The sequence below is a fragment of the Chelonoidis abingdonii genome, chromosome 9 (genome assembly GCF_003597395.2).
Source record: "Chelonoidis abingdonii isolate Lonesome George chromosome 9, CheloAbing_2.0, whole genome shotgun sequence".
Lineage (NCBI taxonomy): Eukaryota > Metazoa > Chordata > Testudines > Testudinidae > Chelonoidis > Chelonoidis abingdonii.
Window position 1 is genome coordinate 72,678,655 of NC_133777.1, and position 20,249 is coordinate 72,698,903.

The following is a 20,249-nucleotide window of genomic DNA, read 5'->3' on the forward strand; positions in this document are numbered from 1 at the left end:
GTGGGGGTGGGGGGAGCAGGTAGCTGATAGCCTGAAAGGAAACACTTACATATAATTGTTCCCTTGTGGGAAGGGGAGGAATGGAATGGTAACCTGAAATGACAGATGTTAGTCTTTTTGCTACTACTCTTAACTCGGGAGGTCACTCTGGTCTGGGAGCTGAGAAATAGGATACAGAGCCTTTCAGCTGGTACATGAGACCTTGAATCAAGTCCCAGCCAACAGAAATGGATTCCTGTGAGCATCAAAGAGCTGCATGGTAGATCTTTTGGAGTGGTATGGGAATCTGAATCCAGTTCCTAGTGGATACATATGCACATTACAACATCCAGCACAGCATTTGGTTTCCATGCTGATAATCTCAGTAGAAAGACCAAGACCTGAACATGGAAATTAACACCTCTCTCACCTACAGAGATTACTGTTTCTGCGTCAGAGACAAAAAGGTGAGCTCAGAGAACTTCCAAGTGTTTCATTCTGTTGTAGATGAGGACAAACCTGCCTCTTTTGCAAAGCTCCGTTTCAGTTAAGTTATCCAGTGGTTTTAGTCCTATTTTTGTTTATAAGTTCTCATAACTGCTGTATAACAGCTATTGTTTAGTTGCTAACTAATTCCGGTTTCTGAGAATGCATCCCTTAAACCACTGAGGTTTCTTGTGAGTATGAGCAAATGTCAGTCAGTGGGGTGTTTGCAAAATGTTCACCTCAACTATCTGTTATATTTTATTTGTGGTATGCGATTAGTCAGCTAAGTCACATGGTAAAAGTCTTGCTCTCTAATTGGATAACTGAAACTTTTAAATGAAACAGAAAGGGTCTGATCCTGCACAGCTCCCGCAACTCCTATTGAAACAGAGTTGCAGTTTGGAGATAGATACACCAGGCCACAAGAGGATTTAGGGGTCGAACTGCCACTTTAGACACCTACAGTCCAAATTTAGAAGTCTCTACATGCATATGTTTCTGACAGTAAAATCCCTTAGGTGCCTAAAAGACTGCTGCTGGGTCTGGATGCAACCATCCAGGTGCCTAGCTCATGCCCCAGCAGTCTCCTCCTTGCCTAAGTCACCTGTAGGGCTTGATCAATTCTCGGCCTGGTCCCTGTACGAAACAAAGGAGGAGACACCTCTTTTACAATTTTTAACCCAGCTACGTGATATTCTGGGAGACAGGGGTCTCTCTCAATCTCTCCTTCTGAAGCTGTTTCCCTTTGTATAAATAGTCATTGGAACAAGGACTTGAGTCTCCCACATCTGAGGTGAGTTCCCTAACCACTGAGCTATAGAGTCATTTCACTCTGGCCTAATGACTATTTATTTATACAAAGAGGAACAACTTCTATTGAGAAAGACCCGCTCCAGAGTAGCCCATTGATTAGGGTACTCACCAATGGTTAGGGTGAGATGTGGGTTCAGATCCTTGTTCTGCATAAGGCAGAGAGGGGAAGTTATCCCAGGTCTCCCACTTTCTGGGATGGTGCTCTAACCACTGGACTAAAAGTTATAAGGGGAAGGGGAAGGGGAAGTCCCTCCCTCCCCACCCCAAGAAAAGGCTTAGAGGTGCCTAACTCCAGGCCCGGGCTTATGCCTGTGAATCCTGAGGAGAAGGAGAAGTCTTCCTCCGACCTGGAGTTAGTCACCTAAGTCCATTTGGAAAGGTGCCGTTTAGGCTATACCCCTCTTCGTGGTGTTTCCTATTGGCTATCTTAGATGATTTCCTGTTCAGTTTGCTGGGTTTTGTGGATCCCATCCTTAGGCACCCAACTCTCTCTCCCCATGCATTGGACAGGGAGCCCTGGCACCCAGCTTGGGGCTGTGGATTCTATTCGGTGTAAGGGTGACTAAACATTAGTTGTAGCAACACTGAGTCTCAGTCCCCTTTGTGGATCTAGCCCCAAGGGCTCAGCACTTCAGGCCCAGCTCAGAAACAGGAGAATAATAAATGCAAATACTGAATACCAAATACACTTGTTCTCCCGTGATCACCCTTAATATTGTGCACATGGAGCATTCAAAAGGAAAGGCCATCCTCCAAAGCTACACCTGAACAAAGTCCTAAATAACTAGTAAGAGGTATGAACATAGTTGAACCAAACAGCAGTTCATAATTCCAACAAATGTGCAACAACACGGCAGGGGCAGGGGTTGCACTGGGAGCAGCCAGCCTGTGCCGCTGCCTATGATGCCATGGCTACTCTACTATTTTTAGCACGTTAGCCTGATGAGAGTAGTGCAAGTATGTCTACTCAAGCTGGCAGTCGCACCCCTAGCTCCAACAGTAGACAAAACCAAAGAAACTTGCCCAAGGTCACGCGGGGAGTCTGTGGCAGAGAAAGAATCTGACCCCAGGTATCACGTATCCCTAGTCATCTTAAACACAAGACTACTTCATTATAATCTCTAGGATATTTGTATGGCATTTAGTACAATGGGGTCTTGATCCCTGACTGTGGCTCCTGGTGCTTACCATAATATGCAGGCAGACATAGGGAACAGCACAGTGTAGCTATTCATTCCCGTCCATGGCTTGCTCCTCCATTATGACCACATCCTTGTGCATGACATCCCACCACCTCGTCAGTGGTCAGCCCCTAGGTTGGACTGACCTAGGTGGTACTTGCATGATTGGCATCCTAACATCTGTTCATCTTCAGCAGTGTCTCCACTGTTGTAATCTTTTCTCTTGCAGCAAGGCCTGAACTCTGATTTCACATCCTACTCTCCTTTAACGTCGTTTGTCTTAAAATCATTCCACTGCCTCCAGCCTTCTGATGTCTGCTTCATTTAATGCAGCTGCTTCCAGACCACAGAATGATATTCTTAGTCCACTGGTTTGACACATTTTTACTTTGGTACCAAACAATGTTTTTATCCGCTCATAATTTTGCCAGTTGGCACATCTCCTTTTAACCTCACCCTTGATGGTACTGATAAAACTTCCTAGGTTCAGATAAGGTTTGGCTTGTTCTGCGACTTCACCTCTGTTACATTTCAACACTTTATCTATTGTCTGTTTTCCAAGATGCAACCGCTTTGTCTTCTTGGCATTTATTGTAAGCTCGGATTGACTACACCAATTTACCAAGGCAGTGAAGAGCATCATCTTTAATTCAAATGTGTCTGCCAGTTGTACAATGTCATCTGCATAAGATACGGAGCTTAACTCTAGATCATCCAATATCACACCCGACAACTTGTTGAAGAACACGATGAAAAGGGACAGTGACTCCATACCCCTGGCCTTACACCAGTCTTTGACTTGAACCAGTTGCTTAATTTTCCACCAGTCCTTATGGCACTGCAGGAGTCTTTGTATATCGCTTTTATAGTTGCAATTATTTTCTCTGGAATGCTATATGATTTTGTTACTTTCCAGAATGCTTCCCTCCAAACTGAATGAAATGGCTTTATGAAGTCGATGAAAACAGCAAACATCTTTAACTCACATTCTCATGACCATAATACAAATAATAATAATGGAAAGGAACTTTTTGGGGCAGTGGGGGTGGAAAATAAAATGGAGGAAAAGTTGATGAACATTCTGGAGGAACACCCCTCCCACAACAAACCTGACAATTTATTAGAACATAAGCTTGAGCCATCATCCCACTTTTTGCCTGCTCTGCCCTTCCATTCCCCTCCACATGCTCAAGGATAATTTACTTGAGTGGGATAATAACATCCTGATAAATGCCCAATGGGTAAGATTTGCAGTGGAAAGGTGGTGCTATGACTAGAACAGAGAGGGGAGTAACTACTGAACTGGAGACAGAAACTGCTTTCAATGGCAGAAAAGGCCTTCGCTGGGTTTCAACAACAGCCAGCATAGATTGATTCACTCCACAACGGAAACTTGCCAGCTATAGTGTGCGCCATTTTATGAAGAAAGCTTATCCTGCCAGCTGTCCTGCTGTGACGATTCTTCCCTGACCGCCTTTCCCCCACTAGCAGGGACTCAAGAGGGCTTAGAACCCACCAGGAACTGAAGAGGATTGGTTCCTGTGACAGCATAGCATTCAATTCCATTTTAGCCATGGGGGGAGAAATCTTTCTTCACTTGCCTTGGAGATGGTAGACAAAGATGGAGGAGGTAGAAACAAAGAGAGGCGGTCAGGAAAACTAGTCAGTACTTCAACTATTCCTTCCAGCAGCAGGCCTATGATTCTATGATAAACCAAACAGACAAAGCAGCTCCCTTGCTCTGACTCAGGGTTGCCTACAGTAGCCTGTCTGCTCCCTGCAGGTCTCTCTCTCCATTGAGCTGTTTATTGGCCTTTTATCTCAGGCCCAGGTGGCCTGCAGGCTATCATCTGATCCCCAGCCTCAGACCTATCACCTGGGAGGCAGCTAACTAGTCACAGCTGAGGGCTATGTCCAACTCCCTTAAAGTGCCAGCCCACCCTCTGACAGTTTGGTATTCTGCCTCCAGAAGCAGCCAACACCTTGTATTTCAGAGGAAGCATAAACCTCCCTAATAATGCACCTGGCCAATTGAGCAATGCTGTAACAGGTGGAAGAAATTCTTCCCTGATTCTGTTTTGTCAGTTTACAACCTAGGGCATGGCCTTTGATTATTCCAATATTAGCAAGCAGGTTTTATTGCCCATGAAATAATTCAGCCTCTGCAATCAAGCCGGCCCTAATGGATGCCCTCCCTTGCTAAGCCTGCCTTTGTCACAGGAAGAGTAGAGTTAGCTCAATCTGAATGCCTCTATGGCTAATTTATACAGAACCACATTGACCTTTTAGAGTGTGCCCCACAGCACCACGAGGGACTGGAATTTACTGCCAGACATCAGAAATGTGTTGCTCGGTGAAATAAGGCTTTTTCAGGCTGCGATTTGAGCTTAATACCAGAAACCTAGTAGCAGCTCAATGCTCATTTACCATTTGAGAAAGGAAAGCCAGCTTGGAGGCTCTCCTGGCCTATCTTTCATAGCTCTACCAAACAGATAGGTGATTGGAAGTGCAGCATGCATAGCTTATTCTGAAGCCTCTCTGAGAGAGGGGAGATGGGTTTTCTCTCACCCCTCCCTGCTCCTCCCAAGGAAGGGAAGAGTTTGGGTAACCAATCAGTGCCATCCAGGTCTGCAGTGTGTCCAGGGCAGTGCTTTTCAAGACAGGTGTGTTGCAGAAAGCAGGCTGTAAATTTCCCCAGCAGTGTGAGTAATGCACATTGAACTCCACTGGACCTATTTTAGTTTCATTCATAATTTTTGATGATTTATAACACACTTATAAGTAGCACCCTGGAGCCTCTGAGGCACTTAGGATGAGAGTTTACATTGTGGAAAGAAAGCAAAAAACCAATAATAATAAGTTATATGGTGTTTTACATCTTCAAGACAATTAATTAACCTGACGGAAAAGGCTCCGAGATTTTTGGAAACCCCAGAGCCTGTACAGCATTAAGGAGGTACCACCAATATCTTGACCTAAGAAGACACCACCAGTACACAGTGCCAGAGAGAACCACCAATATCCAAAACCTTGAAAATAAAATGCACAGTCTCCAAAAAGGAAACAGAAAGGCTTTTGCACAATATGCAAAAGGTAGAAGTCCCTCAGGACCACAAGCTTCAACAGGAAAGTAGAGGCAGACTGCAGAAGGACAGCCACTATAATACACAAACATCTTACCTCATGTTGGCAGTTGTGTCTGCTAAAGTGTCCTGTAATACAACATATGCACCTTTTCAATCAGCAAAGAAATTCCACTGGTTCCACCTACTCCAGGGCCTATTTGTCAGGCAGCTCCAGATCCTAGTTCACTTTCCTCCCTGCATTGCTGGTTGCCTTGACTAATTGGATTAGGTGTTTTAATATGCATTTCGCCAGACTGCAGGCTGGCTGCAGTCTCATTGCTGTACAGGCTGAGTCAGCTCCCCACCTCCACAAGGCACTGGGATTCAAAGAGCAGCCGATGCAGTATGGAAAACTTCAGTGAACGCTGGTTTGCAAGCAGCCCTGCTTCTCTCTCTCAAATTTCTGTTCTACTCCACCAGCCTCCTCCTCTATTGCCGAGGACGTTTGCATTCAAGCAGGAGTATAGCTTTTTAAGAATTTGCCTGCTTCTTCTGAAAGCAACAAACCATGCTTTGGAGCATTACAATGGGCTGCTGTGGAGATGACTGGGATGTCACCAGCAGAGGATTGGGACTGGAGATGTGCATAATGAGGAATTTCCTGAGACATTTTGAACAAATTTTGCCAACTTCCATTAAGGGTCCTCTTTGTGCCCCTGCCTTCAGCTTTACGTGTTTGATGAACTAGCTATTTGTGCAAAGAAACTTCAGGCTCTGAATTCTGTAACAACTTGGGATGAGCCCCCAGTTTTATGCAGAAACGGGCTCTGGATTGTGGTTTTCACAACAGCTTGTCTCTTCCTGTCATCCAAAGCCAGGGGACTCTGTAGTGTCCAAAGTAAGGACTACAGTTTCCTGCCACTGGCACCAGTGTCATTAGGAGTAACTCTAATGAACAATGGAATTATAGCTCTTCAAAATCCAGTATAAAGGAAGGCAGAATCAGGCCCAAAATTTGAATTGAAAAGTAGGAAGACAAACAACTTTTCTTTTTCCAGGCAAATATCTTCAGAAATAAAGAATGAAGAAAGAGAGGAAAGAGATGAAGGGTGGAAGCAGAACACATTCACTAAAAATACATTTCTAAAGAAATTTAGTGCTGGTGAAAGGTTCCGAAAAACTATAATGATAAGGACCCCATATAAATACCTTGACAGCTAGACTGACAATTAGTCCTGGAAACAGAAAGTCTTTGTCTCCCTACAGAACTAGTGCAACATGGACAAAGAGCCTTGCCAGTGGGGCCCACCCCTGACTTAGGAGGGACCACCTCTTGGGGTGAGGGAAGCATTCACTCTCTATTCAGTCTGTGGTCTCTCTCCTGAACTGCAACATAGGGTGTCGATAATTGTAGTGGTTTCAGTGACATGGACTCATGTCCACTAGGCACTGGATTATGAGACCATCAGCACATTCCACCATTGGCCACTGAACTTCCTGAAGGAATTTCTGGAAATGGGACTGTTTTCAGTGTAAACATTAGGCATATGGAATGGAAGAGTGCAGGGGCATTGGCGGTACTGAATGTATTTGTGGAAGATGAGGTCTAGTGCACAGATGTCATTATCAGAATGACAGATGTTCTGGGAACTGTTACTATTGCAGAGTAGCATAGCACCGTGCCCTCGAGTTTGAGCTCCAGCAGGACTTCTACAGCCAATTCCTCCAGCCACTGGAAAGATCTTCGCTAACACAAGCAGGTGTCCTGCCTCTCTCTATTAATGCTGTTGGATTAGACCCTATTTGAGGAGCACATTTCCCTTTGGGGTGGGTTAACCCCAGCAAAGCTGTGATCTGATTTGATCCCTGTTTTCTTAGGAGACACATCATCTCCAGCTTTGAAAAAGTTATTCAAAAGAAACGTGCACCAGCCTTTCATAATTAACATGCAGCGCTGGTTTCCGCGCAGAGAGCGGGCACAGTTATAATAACTTGGAGTCAATAATTCATAAACTATAATGCATTATTAATCAATTATCGAGGCCTGAATTACATTTAACAAGATTAAACTGATTGGAGCACTAAGCTGTTTGAATCATATTGATTTAATCAATGTGCTTAATTAAACTGTGTACATTTTACACACAATCATTATTTCCCAGTATCCTGTACAAGTGGTGTCTTTGCTATTCTTCACTCAGAAATTGTTCTTGAAAATTAGTTGAACATCAGTACTTAAAGGTAAAGTGTCTTGTTTTCTTTTTATTAAAAAAAAATCAAACTAGATAATATGCCATCTAACTAGCTTGTGTTCGCACATAAGGAAGTGCACAGATGTTGATCACAAAGATGTGTAGATATCACAATGAGGCTGTATTCCAAGAAAAAGTCAAGTAAGCACATCTTACCAGGGAAGCGGCACAGGCTGAGGGACATATTGGCTGCCACTTCCAGCCACTCCCATTGGCCTGGAGCAGTGAACCGTGGCCAGTTGGAGCCACAGTCAGCCAGACCCACGAACGTGGCAGCTAAACAAACTGGCCTAGCCCACCAGGGGCTTTCCCTACACAAGTGGTGTCCTAAGTTTGGGAAACATTGATCTAGCCCAATATCTTGTCTTCTGACAGTGGCCGATGCCAGGGCAATTCTCAAGTGATCCATCTCCTGACATCTAGTCCCAACATCTGGCAGTCAAGGTATGTCTACACAGCAAAAAAACATCCATGGCTGGGCCCTGCCAACTGACTTGGGGTCACAGGGCTCGGGCTGCAGGGCTGTTTCATTGTTATGTAGACTTCCAGCCTGGAGCCCGACCTCTGGGACCTTTGCAGGGTCCTAGAACCTGAGTGCCAGAGCAAGCCCGGAAGTCTACACAGCAATTAAACAGCCCCACATCCCAATCCCTGGAAGCCCAAGTCAGCTGGCAGGGGCTAGCCACAGGTTTTTCTTTGCTGTATAGGCATACCATCAGAGGCTTAGGGATGCCCAGAGCATGAGTTTGCATCCATGACCAACTTGGCTAACAGCCATTAGTGGACCTATCCTCCAGGAAAATGTTTTGATTTTATCAAATCAAAGCATTTCAATTGACCCAAAACAAATTTTGTTTCAAGGGAATTTTTTTTTTTCATTCCATTCTGGAAAGGAAAAAAAACCCAAAATGCACAAAATCTTGCTCCTGTCCCTCTCTGACAATAAGCCAATTAAATCCACTGGAAGAAAGGCTCAGCTCTCTCCACATAAGATAACCTAAGCTGCCATGAATTCATCAGCCTCCTTAAGTTTCTAGGTGTTAATTTAGTCATCTGTTATGGTGACAAGGCACTGATGTGTTCGCTCTAGTTTACAGAGGAAAGTTTCATCATTACGTGGGTGTAACTGAATGGATATTTTAATTATAGATTTTCGGATGGCTAATCCATCCATTCATTCTGCTATTTACCATAACTTCCAGTGGCCTGTAGGGGCTAATCAGGCATTCCTTCATGAAGTCACCGGGTCCTCCTTACAGTAACATGCCTGACAAATACAATTTCAGCTTTGCTTGGAAAAACAACTAATTTGAACCAGAAGCTCTCACTGGTAGATTATGGTAGTTACTGTGTGTATGTCCCTTTCCCAAGGTTTCTTCAGATACATGTTTCCTGTAACTCTTTGAGATTATTAGTTTCCTTCCTAGCATTACTTATCACCAAGTGAACAACAGAGAAAGAAATAGTGGGGTAAAAATTCACTCCAGCATATCTCCTGTGTATGAACATCTCTGACGTGTATATTATATGCTCCGACCTGGGGCAGAATGTCCACCCTGCAATTTTTAGCAGGCTACTTTGAGCCCCACTAGCACAAGTCTGTCTATGGGGCTGGGAGGCATGCTCCCAGCTGCATTGTAGACATACCCTGGGTCTTTCTGAATCTCATTTTCTCATCTGAAAATTGGGAATAATGATATTTCCTTGCCTCACAGGGATGTTGTGATAAATGTATAAATGCCTGCCAGGTGCTCATGGGGATGAGGGTCACACAAGTAACTAGACAGACAGATGCACCATCCTTGTTGAAAATCCTGGACACCTGATAGCAATGCATCGGCAAGCCCATTGTCTGCCCGCACTTCAGCCTGGCACAGGGCATCTCCAACAGCTTTCATGTGCTTGATGAGCTCCATGCCTGACAGGTTGCTAGGCAGATCAAATGTGCAATGCTATGGGCTCAAAATATGCAAAGTGGCATGGAACATGGCTGCATGCTGTGCTCCCACTATTGGGTAGAGGACCGTTTTCTTCATTTGGGGTGGTAACATAGGGCCAAACCTGAGAAGAGCAGAGCACCTGAAACTTCACTGGGAGATGCAGCAGCTCAGCACTGCTTCTTTCATTCGAGAATTTCCCACCACCACCACCCCACCCTCCCNCACCCTGTGGATGAACTCCACTCTCCCCACCCCCACTCCACAGGAGACCCTCTTCCTCCCTCCACCCAGTAAGGTGAAAGACTAGGGTTGGAAGAACTGGGAGCAAAAATTCCAAAGGGGAGATTCTCTCACAACCATTATATTTCTTCCCCTCCATGCCGTTAATTTTAACACCTCTCAGAAGTGACAATATCAAACCCACGGCTGTTGCAGTGCAGTGGCTCATCGCACCCATGGGAGCTTGCAGAAACCTGCTTTTTTATAGTATTCTAAGAACTGCTACTGTCTTCCAAGGAAAAGCTTTTAGCATAATTTGGCAGGCTGAATCTGAACAGAACAACTCTCTGTGAGAGGCAAAAAAGGGGGGTGGAAGGCGGAAGCAGTAGAAGACGGAGAGGAGCGAGACAAAGAATCCTCTTGCTCTTTGAATGAGCATCCCACATGCTGGCAGCACGGAGGACAAGTGGTTTTCTTTTTGTCAGAAGACAAGCAGGGGCCTTATCGTTGGGCAGGGCTGGCGTTTCTATTTAGGCAACCTAGGTGGTCGCCTAGGGCACTAGAATTTGGGGGGGTGGCATTTTGCCACCCTCGGCGGCAAGTCGACTGCGGGGGGTCCTTCTGTGCTCTGGGTCTTCGGCGGCAGTTCTGCAGCGGATCCTTCACTCGCTCCGGGACCCGCCACCGAAGTACCCCGAAGACTGGGAGCGTGGAAGGACACTCCCCCGCCGCAGAATTTCCCCCAACGACCAGGAGCGCAGAAGGACCACCGCCTAGGGGGCCAAAAACCCTGGCGCCGCTCCTGCCATTGGGGTAAGGGGCAAAGACACCATAACCCAGGGGATGCTCGGACTCCAGACAGAGGAAAGGGTTACAAATGGCAAAGCAAAAGAGACCCGAAGCACAGCACTTTGCCCCTGCCACCCAGCGTCCTATGGTTTCCTTAAAATCAAACTTGTCCAGCCTCTGCTGTCTTTCTACTCTAATATGTCAGGAATAATAATAATACAAGGGAAAACCAGCATGACAGCAAAAGCAAGCAACAGGGAGGTGGAGGGGAGGGGGCAAAGGTAACTGTGCTGAAATTGAACCTTGGGGCCCTCATAATCTGAGCAGGATGTGGAAGACCTGGTCTAAAACCCTCCCACAACTCCCTTTTCCTTCAACATGCTGCGAATGTGCAACTTCTGGGAACACGCACGGCTTGTGCTTCTCATTAACAAGCTGCACATTAATAAATGTAACTCAGACAAATGTAACCATCCTTGGACCACATTAATCAGAAGCCTGACAAGACCGATCTAAAGAGCTGAGCGAGGAAAATAAAGCATTGCCAACACAGAGGGCGTCATGCACTCATTTTCCATATCTCCCCGCGCCCCGCCCACATACCAGTATCCTTGTGTTCAGAGTAACTCCTCCCCGCCAAATCTATCCTTCCATACAGATGCACCTATCCCTCCCAGCACCCTGCTATGCTTGCCTACTGCACCCTTGTGAAGCAATCTTTTTTTTCCACACCCCCTGTGTCTCTAATAAAGAAAACAGAAAAGGCTTATAAGGATTAAAGCAAGATCAAGCCCAATAATTGCTCAGCTCTGAAAAACTGTGAGTTATCTATGTTGATATTGAAAAATCTCTCAAGAAAAAAAATATATAAGGAGAAAACAAATTTGAAAGGCAAACAAAACCACTAAGGCTTCTTGGAGACATGAAGAGCCCAGAGCCCTAGAAAGGAAAAAGTCCATCAACAACTTCTAGTCATTCCTCCCTGGGTTGACTCCTCCCAGGATGCGGCTCTGCATCACCTCCTGAGCTGGAATGTATGTTTGCCAGGTCTGCACCTAGTAATGGAAGTTATTCCCATGAAGTCTTCTGCCCTGGGTCTTGCAGGATTCAGCTCTTTGTACATTTGCTTTTGTTGGGCTGGGTTGCTAGCATGGCAAAACAGTGAAAAATATTGGATTTTTAGCATCAGCCAAACTACCTCAGAGTAGGGAGGGCTTCTCTCACAAGCCAAGTAGACTGAAGATTAACTGCTGATCAAAGCAACGCAAAGCAACAAAAATTAAGCTCACTGCACCCCCCAAAAGCCATTGTTAACCAACCTGCTTAAATGAAATAAACACATACATGATAATTCAGGGTTGTCTGTAGGGAGCCTATGGCACAAAACACATTATGGTGTTTTTCTGCTCTTTCATTAGATAAAATAAATATTTTCTATCACATAAGACTGTCATTATTGCCATTCATACAGGGTGCTGTAGGTGCCCATGACATATAAAAAAAATGAAACAGTCTTGCCCCCACTATCCCTGCCCCAAACAACTTCCAAATGAGTTCAGAGGACACTATTTTGATAGTTCAATTAGTCCATTACTAGAGCTGAGTGAGATTTTTCAACCAAATTTTTTTCAGTGGAAAATGATGATACTGAAATGCTTTGTGAATGTATGTCAATTTCATCAGATTGTTCGTTTTGAAAAGAAAACAAAACAAAAATTCAGAACAAAATCAGAACTGTTTAGTTTGACATTTTTGCAATGTTGTTGGAAGGTGTTAATGGCCGCCATCATGCATGTCCTTCAGCTGTAGACAATCACACATCTCATGAAAGCTGATGCTTGTGCTAGATCACCCTTCTTTTAGGCTAATTGGAAGCCACAATTAAATACTCCTCTATGTAGCGATAACTGGACACAACAGGAAGCCACCATTCAATGCACTAGGCCACATGGGAAAGCCTGAGCAGAGGAAAGCTGTATGGTTGGAGGGGTTTCCCTGGGACTGATTTTAAATGCAGGGATTATGAGATTGACAAGCTGTGGACATGTGTGTGTGAGAGTGGCAGAAAGCAAGAGGAGAAGTCATGAGCATGGCCCTGACAGGGAGTTGAGGGAGAGAGTTTCTTGGGGCACAGGACTGGCTAGAAAAGCAGGCTTGGAAATTGTGATCAAGGAAACTGACTGCTGTGTGTTTCTACTATGTTCAGAAACAGGACTTCATGTTCCCTCCTTGTAAATAAATAGGATTGCACCAAATAAATACCTGACTCATATGGAGTAGCAGCCAATTGCTTGAACCACCGTGGCAGGAATACAAATAACATCCATGCCAACAAACAAGTTCTCTCCCTCTTCACCAATGCCTCCAGTTTATAAAGCTGTTTAATTGCAAGGTTGAACTTGGCAAGACTGTGGTTTTGCTTGAAAATTTCACCCTGAAATGCTCATTTATGATCAGAAATGGTGATAATTCTACAGCAAATACTCCCTACATGAAAACTGATGGGCACTTTACAACAGGAAAACATAATTACACTGTAATGTCAATGTAATAACAGTCACTCTGTTAGAAACTGGAACCAAAGTGGAATCCATAACTTTCACCAGCCCTAGAAAGGGAAGAAAGCAGAAAGGCAAATTTCTCTTCTCCAGTCCATATAGTAGTACTCAACGCTAATATTTTTGTGGTCCCTTTATGTATGGATCTAATGTTGATGTCAGTGGGATTCCTCCACATATATTACTGCACATAGCTGATAGGGTTCAAATTCAGAAACCAAAACCTCCACAGAATTGTATTGCTGGATATCTCAGTGATGTAAAGATGTACATGTCTGTTACACATTTCCTCCCCAAAAGATCCCAAAGCAATTTATGAAGTTCACAAATCTTACACAGGAATTCTTTCACCCACTGCAGACACCTCTGGGGTGCAACATAGCAGCTTAAATATTTAATAGTATGTAGCATGAAAACACTACTCCATGGGTTAGCACTGACAGTGAGGACGAATGCTGTGTCCAACTGAATCTAAGGTAAGCATCTGTGGAGACAGAGTAGAATTACAAGAGTTGGGATTTGGCTGAGGGAAGTGCAGTTTATACCCCTCTTTCTCACGAAAAGTGACATAGGATCTCTGAGGCCCACAAGTAGCCAATACGTTAGTTATAGATCTTAGGTCGGTACTTACGGAACTGCTCCAGGTCATCACTACTTTTAGACTCTGGCATAGCAGTGATGGTGAGCAGTGGGCATGGGTTTCCTCCCAGAGTTTGGCACAGTGTCTGCTGCCTGTAGTAGACCTTCTTGGGGTTCCTGGTTTCTTCCAGGATGTCAAGGTGGGACTGGGAAAGAAGCAAGGAACCAACTTTACAAATGAGCTCATACTGGTTGAAAACTCATAATATTTCGGTCTCAGGCATCTAAACTATGCCCTCACTTTAGAATCTGGGTGGTCATTTCCTCTGTTATTACCCACTCCTTTACCCTCTTCTTTCTTCTGTCAGTCAGAACTGCCTCCCTCAAGATGTTTGCTGCAAATGCCCTAATAAGTTCATTACAATATGGACACTTGCCCCACAGGGAACGTGGCTAAAACCCATCAACTCAGTTCACACAGGACACCCAGCAGCCACCAGATGGTTACAGCCTTTGGTATCTACCAACCTAGGCTAAATTTCAGCCAGTGACCTAAAGACAAAAGACTCCAAATCTTATATCCAGGCCTTTGATCCATCTGTTGATTACACCCCAATCATCCAGTGTCTAGTTGAACAAATGCAGTTGGATACTTATGATGATCTACTTGATAAACAAATTGACTGTATAGAGTAAGTGCAATTATTATACCTATTTAAATTATCTTGTACAGATATAGAGGATTTGTTACAATCAATTTCTTATATGCTATGGTAACCAGTGCAACTTAGTGGAACCATTGCTACCATAGATACCACACAACAGACTGTTGAATTATAGCTTCACATGCAAACATTTAACATATGATTTTTTTTTAAATGAATTACTCCTCATCAAGTACACTTGATTATTACTGGTTGAAAAGCAATGCACTAGTGAATGCATCCACTGAAAATGAAGTTCCTCTGTATATATGCTGTAAATGTGTCTGCAATTATTAAAAATATATGATATTAGTAGAAATGTTCTCAAATCACTAACTCCACATAGAAGTTTATCATCTTCCCAAATGCCCTTGGATTACTAATCACATTTACTTTATTACTCGTCTGTAGGAAAAGACATATTTCACCCACAGACACATACTCTAAAATAAAACCTACTAGTTCACAGACCTGAGCTAGAATTTGTTCATCATGCAAATTATAGTAGTATAATAATCTTCCAAAGGGAAATGTGCAAGTCCCATCACTCACGTCATTTTAAAATAGCTTGGTCAAAGTTTCTCTGGAGAATATATTGTAGGCAGCAATCCTACTTTGACCACCAGCTGGACATAATTATCAGCTCTTTTCCACCTCTAATACTCAATCTCCAAACCTTGAAGTCCTTCATTCAGTTTTAATTCTTTCAATCCTTGCTGAGGCAAAATTCTCATCGACTTCGAGGAGCATGTTTACCTGAGCAAGCAGTGAGTAAGGAATGAGTAAACACTTCAGGATTTAGCCCTGTGAATCTAAGAATAACAATATGCTTTCATCTCGCTTCTATTCATTCAGGCAAGATACTCAGGGATTCCCACAGGGTGCAAACTCTCAAAGCCTTGCATGCCCGCATACCAACAAAAGGAATCAATACATACTGAAATCATGACTAGGTACTGTACTTCAGTTATAAAGAATTCAGTAGGCCTCCCAACCCTTGGTCTCCCAGTCCCCTACTCTCCTGCTGGCTGCAGCACACACTTGCCTTTGTATTAACTGCTTAAGTATATGCCACGTTCAACTTCTGGAGCTCTCTCTTCATTCCACATTAGCTCATGGAAGTAATTGGGTCCCAGGGGCCTGGTGCAGATAGGCTTGCACACATGTTTTGGACAGCCAGGGCTTGACCTGAGAGATCTCAGGCACTGAATCCAGCTTTTCCGAACATCTGTATTGGGATGCGAACCAGTCAACTACGTGTTGTGGTTTGGAATGAGAATGAACCTAACATGGACTACATTACCATGCTATTCACACACAGATACATGGCTTGTGTTACGTAAGAAAGGAGGTTTTGTTTTCATTGATGATTTGCTTCTCTATTCTTGTGCAAGGGCAAAATGGTACATTTAATAAGGTTTGAACTTTAGAAATAGTCAACAGGGGGTGCAAAATAGCTCCATCCATCCATCAATTGCCCATAGAAACAGGAATTGGATAGAAGGTATTAATGGCAAGACAATTAAAGGGGGAAGAGGCAGCCTGAACGTCCAGTATCTTCACTTTTGGAAAGGTTTCTCTCTCACGCTTAATGGTGAAGTGAAGTGCTGCCTGGGATCCTCCATTTTCCTTCTTTATTCTTCTCTTCTTTAGAAGCCTCACTTGGGGCTCTCCCACCAGTATGGTTCAGAAGGTGAGCTGGATACAGCTTTCCCCAGACCTCTCAACACTATTCACCAACTTGCCAATGAAAGGCTCTAGGAAGCCACGTGAGTGAATCCCTCCCGCCCCAGAGGGCAAACATTAACATCCATTTCAATGCAGTTTTGGGACAGTAAAGCCTTATGCTTTGGGTCGGTTTGTTTTTCCACGCATACACTGGGAGCACAACTGGGGGTGTCTAACTGGGGCAGAGTGCACAGCTGACAGAGTAAATCTGAAACAGGCCCTGCACCTCAGTATTGCACAGTGCAGCTCTGCCAATAGCGAGTCATTACATGATGGCCAAAAAGGATTAGCCACATAGGAGAAGCAGTCAGCCTTTTCTTCCTAGTTTGCCATTAGCCCAGAGCAGCCCACACTCTAAGGATGGGATACTGGACATGTTTGGGTTGGCTAGTAAATACTAAAAAAATTCGGCCCTTAATGCAGCCTGCTCCATGCAGTTAACATTTATCGGTATCTTTCAACTCCTTCCTGATCTCCAGAGTGGTCAGGGACTGTTGTAGACAAGGCAATGAAAGCATTATGAAAAATAGCTAGCATCCTGTGAGCAGTGCTACAAAGGGTAACACATGTGCCATATAAAATACTACTCATAATCAAGACCGCTCCCCTCCCTTGTTCCCATCAGTCTCCTCCTGGGACAGGCCAACATTACCATCAGTGCAGAGTAAGTGTAGGGGTAATGGTAGGCCAGGTAGCAGACATCTTCCCCATGAGGGAACATGACAGTGAAGGTGAGCGTATAGTAGGATTTCCTTCGTGCACCTCCCGCTGCGGCTGCACTACGGCGGTAATGGTTTCTAGAGGAAGAGAAAGAGGGGGAATAGATTGTAGTCAGCTTTTGGGTCCTCATCTTGTGAGCTCATGCAAGAACTGAACCATCAGAGAGATGCCGTCCAACCTGAATGAGCTGTGGCGGAGCTCCAACCTCAGCTGTGCATGGTGCAAACTCTAAGTGGGCCAAATTCAGATGCCGCTGACCCAGTTCCATGACAGACTGAATGCAGTATGCAACACAGTGCCACTGAACAATCTCTACCATACAGCTAAGGGCCATGTTACAGCAGGTAGGTGAGAGAGTGGAGGGCAGCAGCAGATATGGAGACACAGGGAACACAGTGACGGTTAGTGCCAGCATGCACAGCTGGATTCAAGCAAGTTACTTGGAATCCAACAGTCAGAGCGGGCCAGCGGGGAGCAGTGAGTTAGAGGCAGAGCAGCTGGTGGCAGCGCTAGGCATAGTTTGACCCTGCCAGTCCTGTGCCGGCAGGGCAGGGCTGCCTTGTGGGAAAATAACAGTTCATCTATGTGGGGAGGTGGAGCCAGCAGCGGATGGGTGGATGGGAAGAGGCTGTCTAAGAGTACTTGAAGATTTTGGACGAGTAGAAATTGTAGATGTTAGGGTCCAGCCAGTGCACTGTAAGAAAGGTGGAACTGGAACAGCATATAAAAGGATAGGGGGAAAGTGAGGTGAAGGGACATGGGCAAAATACTCCATATGCCATCAAAGGCTTAACTTCGGATTGAGCAGAGAAGGGAGCTGGGATTGAGAGGAGTCAACACCTGAGGAAGCAGCGATGACCTCATGCAGATTTGCAACTCATCGGCCAGCCCAATCACCCCCACCAGATCCTTCCCTTTCCGTAACTAGAGCACCTGAGTCTTCAAGACTCCACAGATTTCCCTTCACATTTTCAGCACAACCTCCCTTGCAGGGAATTAACTCTAATAAAGATGTGGCTTCTGGATGAGAAGGAACATTTTCCTGCAGCACAGATGAAGAGCCAATTCATGCACTTTAGAGATAAATATCATGGCAAATTGCACCCAGAAGTATATTTCAAACAATATTTTTCCCACATTGCACCAATTATGCTGTTGCCAAATCTTCTGATTCTGAAAGACTGTGAGGCTTTTTGACAAATGTTACCATCAATGTTGCATTAAAATGCAAAATAGTGGAGGAGAGCATAAGATGCAATTTCAGCTCCTGAAATTTACAATACCAGTTTAGTTTTCTGTTGTTTTTATTCAAAGGGGTGAAGAAAGGAGATAATTATTCTTCTCAAATCCTCCAGAACAATCAGCTCTTCGTCACAAGAAATACACAGCACAAGAGCACGTTTCTTTTCAGAGCATGTGAATTCAGTAGTTACGAACACGTGAGGTGAACGGCACTGGCTGGAGCAAGGAATCACACAGGCAGCATTCCTACCTTCCCGGCACAGTGAAAAGGAATGATTTAATACTCAGCTGACGCCCACACCCATACGTTTCTCTCTGTTATTTGCAAACAAAAAACAGGTAATAAATAATTTTAAATATTAGAGTGAAATCCTGACTCAGTTCCAAGTCAATGGATTTGATTTCAGTGGGGTCAGGACTTCATCCCCATTTTCTTAAAAATCAAGACAACATATCACCTTCTCTTCCAGTGAATCTGGATAATGCGGGGGGGGCGGGGTCAGGAGCCATCTCTTGTGTGATTTACATGGATAGGACGTATCCTCCAGATCTCTATTCTATTCATTTTTACTTTCACGGTCACAATAACCTCAGACTCAAGATGCTGTCACAAGCCCTGAGATTTTCTGAGACATCCCCTGCAGGTCACTGGTGAGAGGTGAGATGGGTGTGGCATGCTGGGTGCTATCCAGTATTCTCCCATACAGTTCTGCCAATGCATTTCCAGTCTGAAGCTAATGCTCCAGTCCTGAGTTTTCCCTCCACCAACTCCCATAGCTCTACCAATGCAGCTCAGTCCTGACCTATTAGTAACCTATTAGTCCATCACCACCACACAGCTCTGACACTAGTGGAATCCTGGCATTCAGATATTCCAGTTCTGATGACCCTCGGGCCTGATCTGCAGCACCCGCTCCTATATCAGCAAAGGGCATCCCCTGAACAAGGATTTCTAATCCGTCCTCTTTCAAATCACTTCTCAAAATTCATCTCTACTCCAATGCCTACAGCAAACAACCTAGTGACAATGGCAAGTCTACATGGCTAGTGACCCCTGGGGGTTTTATTCATCATTACTGATTCATAAAAAAAGTAATCTAGGCATATAGCTTGCTGACACATCCCTGTGTTCCTATAGCTGATAGTCATGGCTTCCTGCACATCCACCTGTTATGTCCTGGCCTTACTTAGCTTGTAAATACCTTGGGATTAGAATGGTCTTTCTCTGCATAATTGTACAGAACCCAGGACAATCCTGGTTGGGGTCCCTGAACACTGCTAGAATACAAACAATAAATAATAATCTTACTAAATTATGCCAAAATGTGATGTGATATTAGGATGGGTCACGTGACAAGTCCACTAAATATATTTTCACATTTGATCTGTGTGATCCCCCAAGGTGGAAAAGATCACGCATTCACCTACAGCAACCTCTGGTCCCCGCAACCTCATTTATCCTCTCTTCCCAAAATGTGCCCAAAGCTCTGCACTCTTTCCAGAAGCTAAGCAACTGGTTCTTAGAAAGGATACGCAAGACCCAGTGATGGCTTTATCAGCATGAAAGCTACATCTGCTGTACCTTTGAGTCACTTTATAATAGTCAAATCATAAAGCTTGCTGCTGTCCTTCAAATCTACTGTCTACCAAGCAGTTTACCTCTAACAGCAGCTACTGCAAGTTAATTAACAATTATAATAATACTTATCACTTACTGTGTAAAGCACTTGTCATGTTCAAAGCCCTTTGCCAAGATTAGTTAATAAAACCTCACAAACTCCTTATCTGCTAGCATTCTTTGGGAACCTACAAGGTAGAGAAATCAGTATAATTTTCCTCATATTACAAGAGAGGTGAAGAGACTTGCCCAAAACCATGGAGTGAGTCAGCAGCAGAGCTGAGATAAGAACTCAAAGGCTCCAAGCCAGGCAGCAGCCTGTGACTCACTCAAATGGGCTTTTGACTCCCTTAACCATCTGCATTTGACCAATAGC

The 20,249-nt window shown here is 44.4% G+C and overlaps 1 protein-coding gene across 1 annotated transcript in view; it reads right to left on the bottom strand.

Annotated features, from left to right (window-relative positions):
• The window catches only part of AGBL1 (AGBL carboxypeptidase 1), a 377,222-nt gene that overhangs the window by 259,251 nt on the left and 97,722 nt on the right, over positions 1-20,249 (bottom strand). Inside the window, exons 16-17 of the mRNA XM_032806521.2 lie at positions 16,946-17,090; positions 13,914-14,067 (exon numbers count right to left, since the gene is read on the bottom strand). Coding sequence (XP_032662412.1) covers positions 13,914-14,067; positions 16,946-17,090 — 299 coding nt within the window. The remainder of the gene's footprint in view (positions 1-13,913; positions 14,068-16,945; positions 17,091-20,249) is intronic.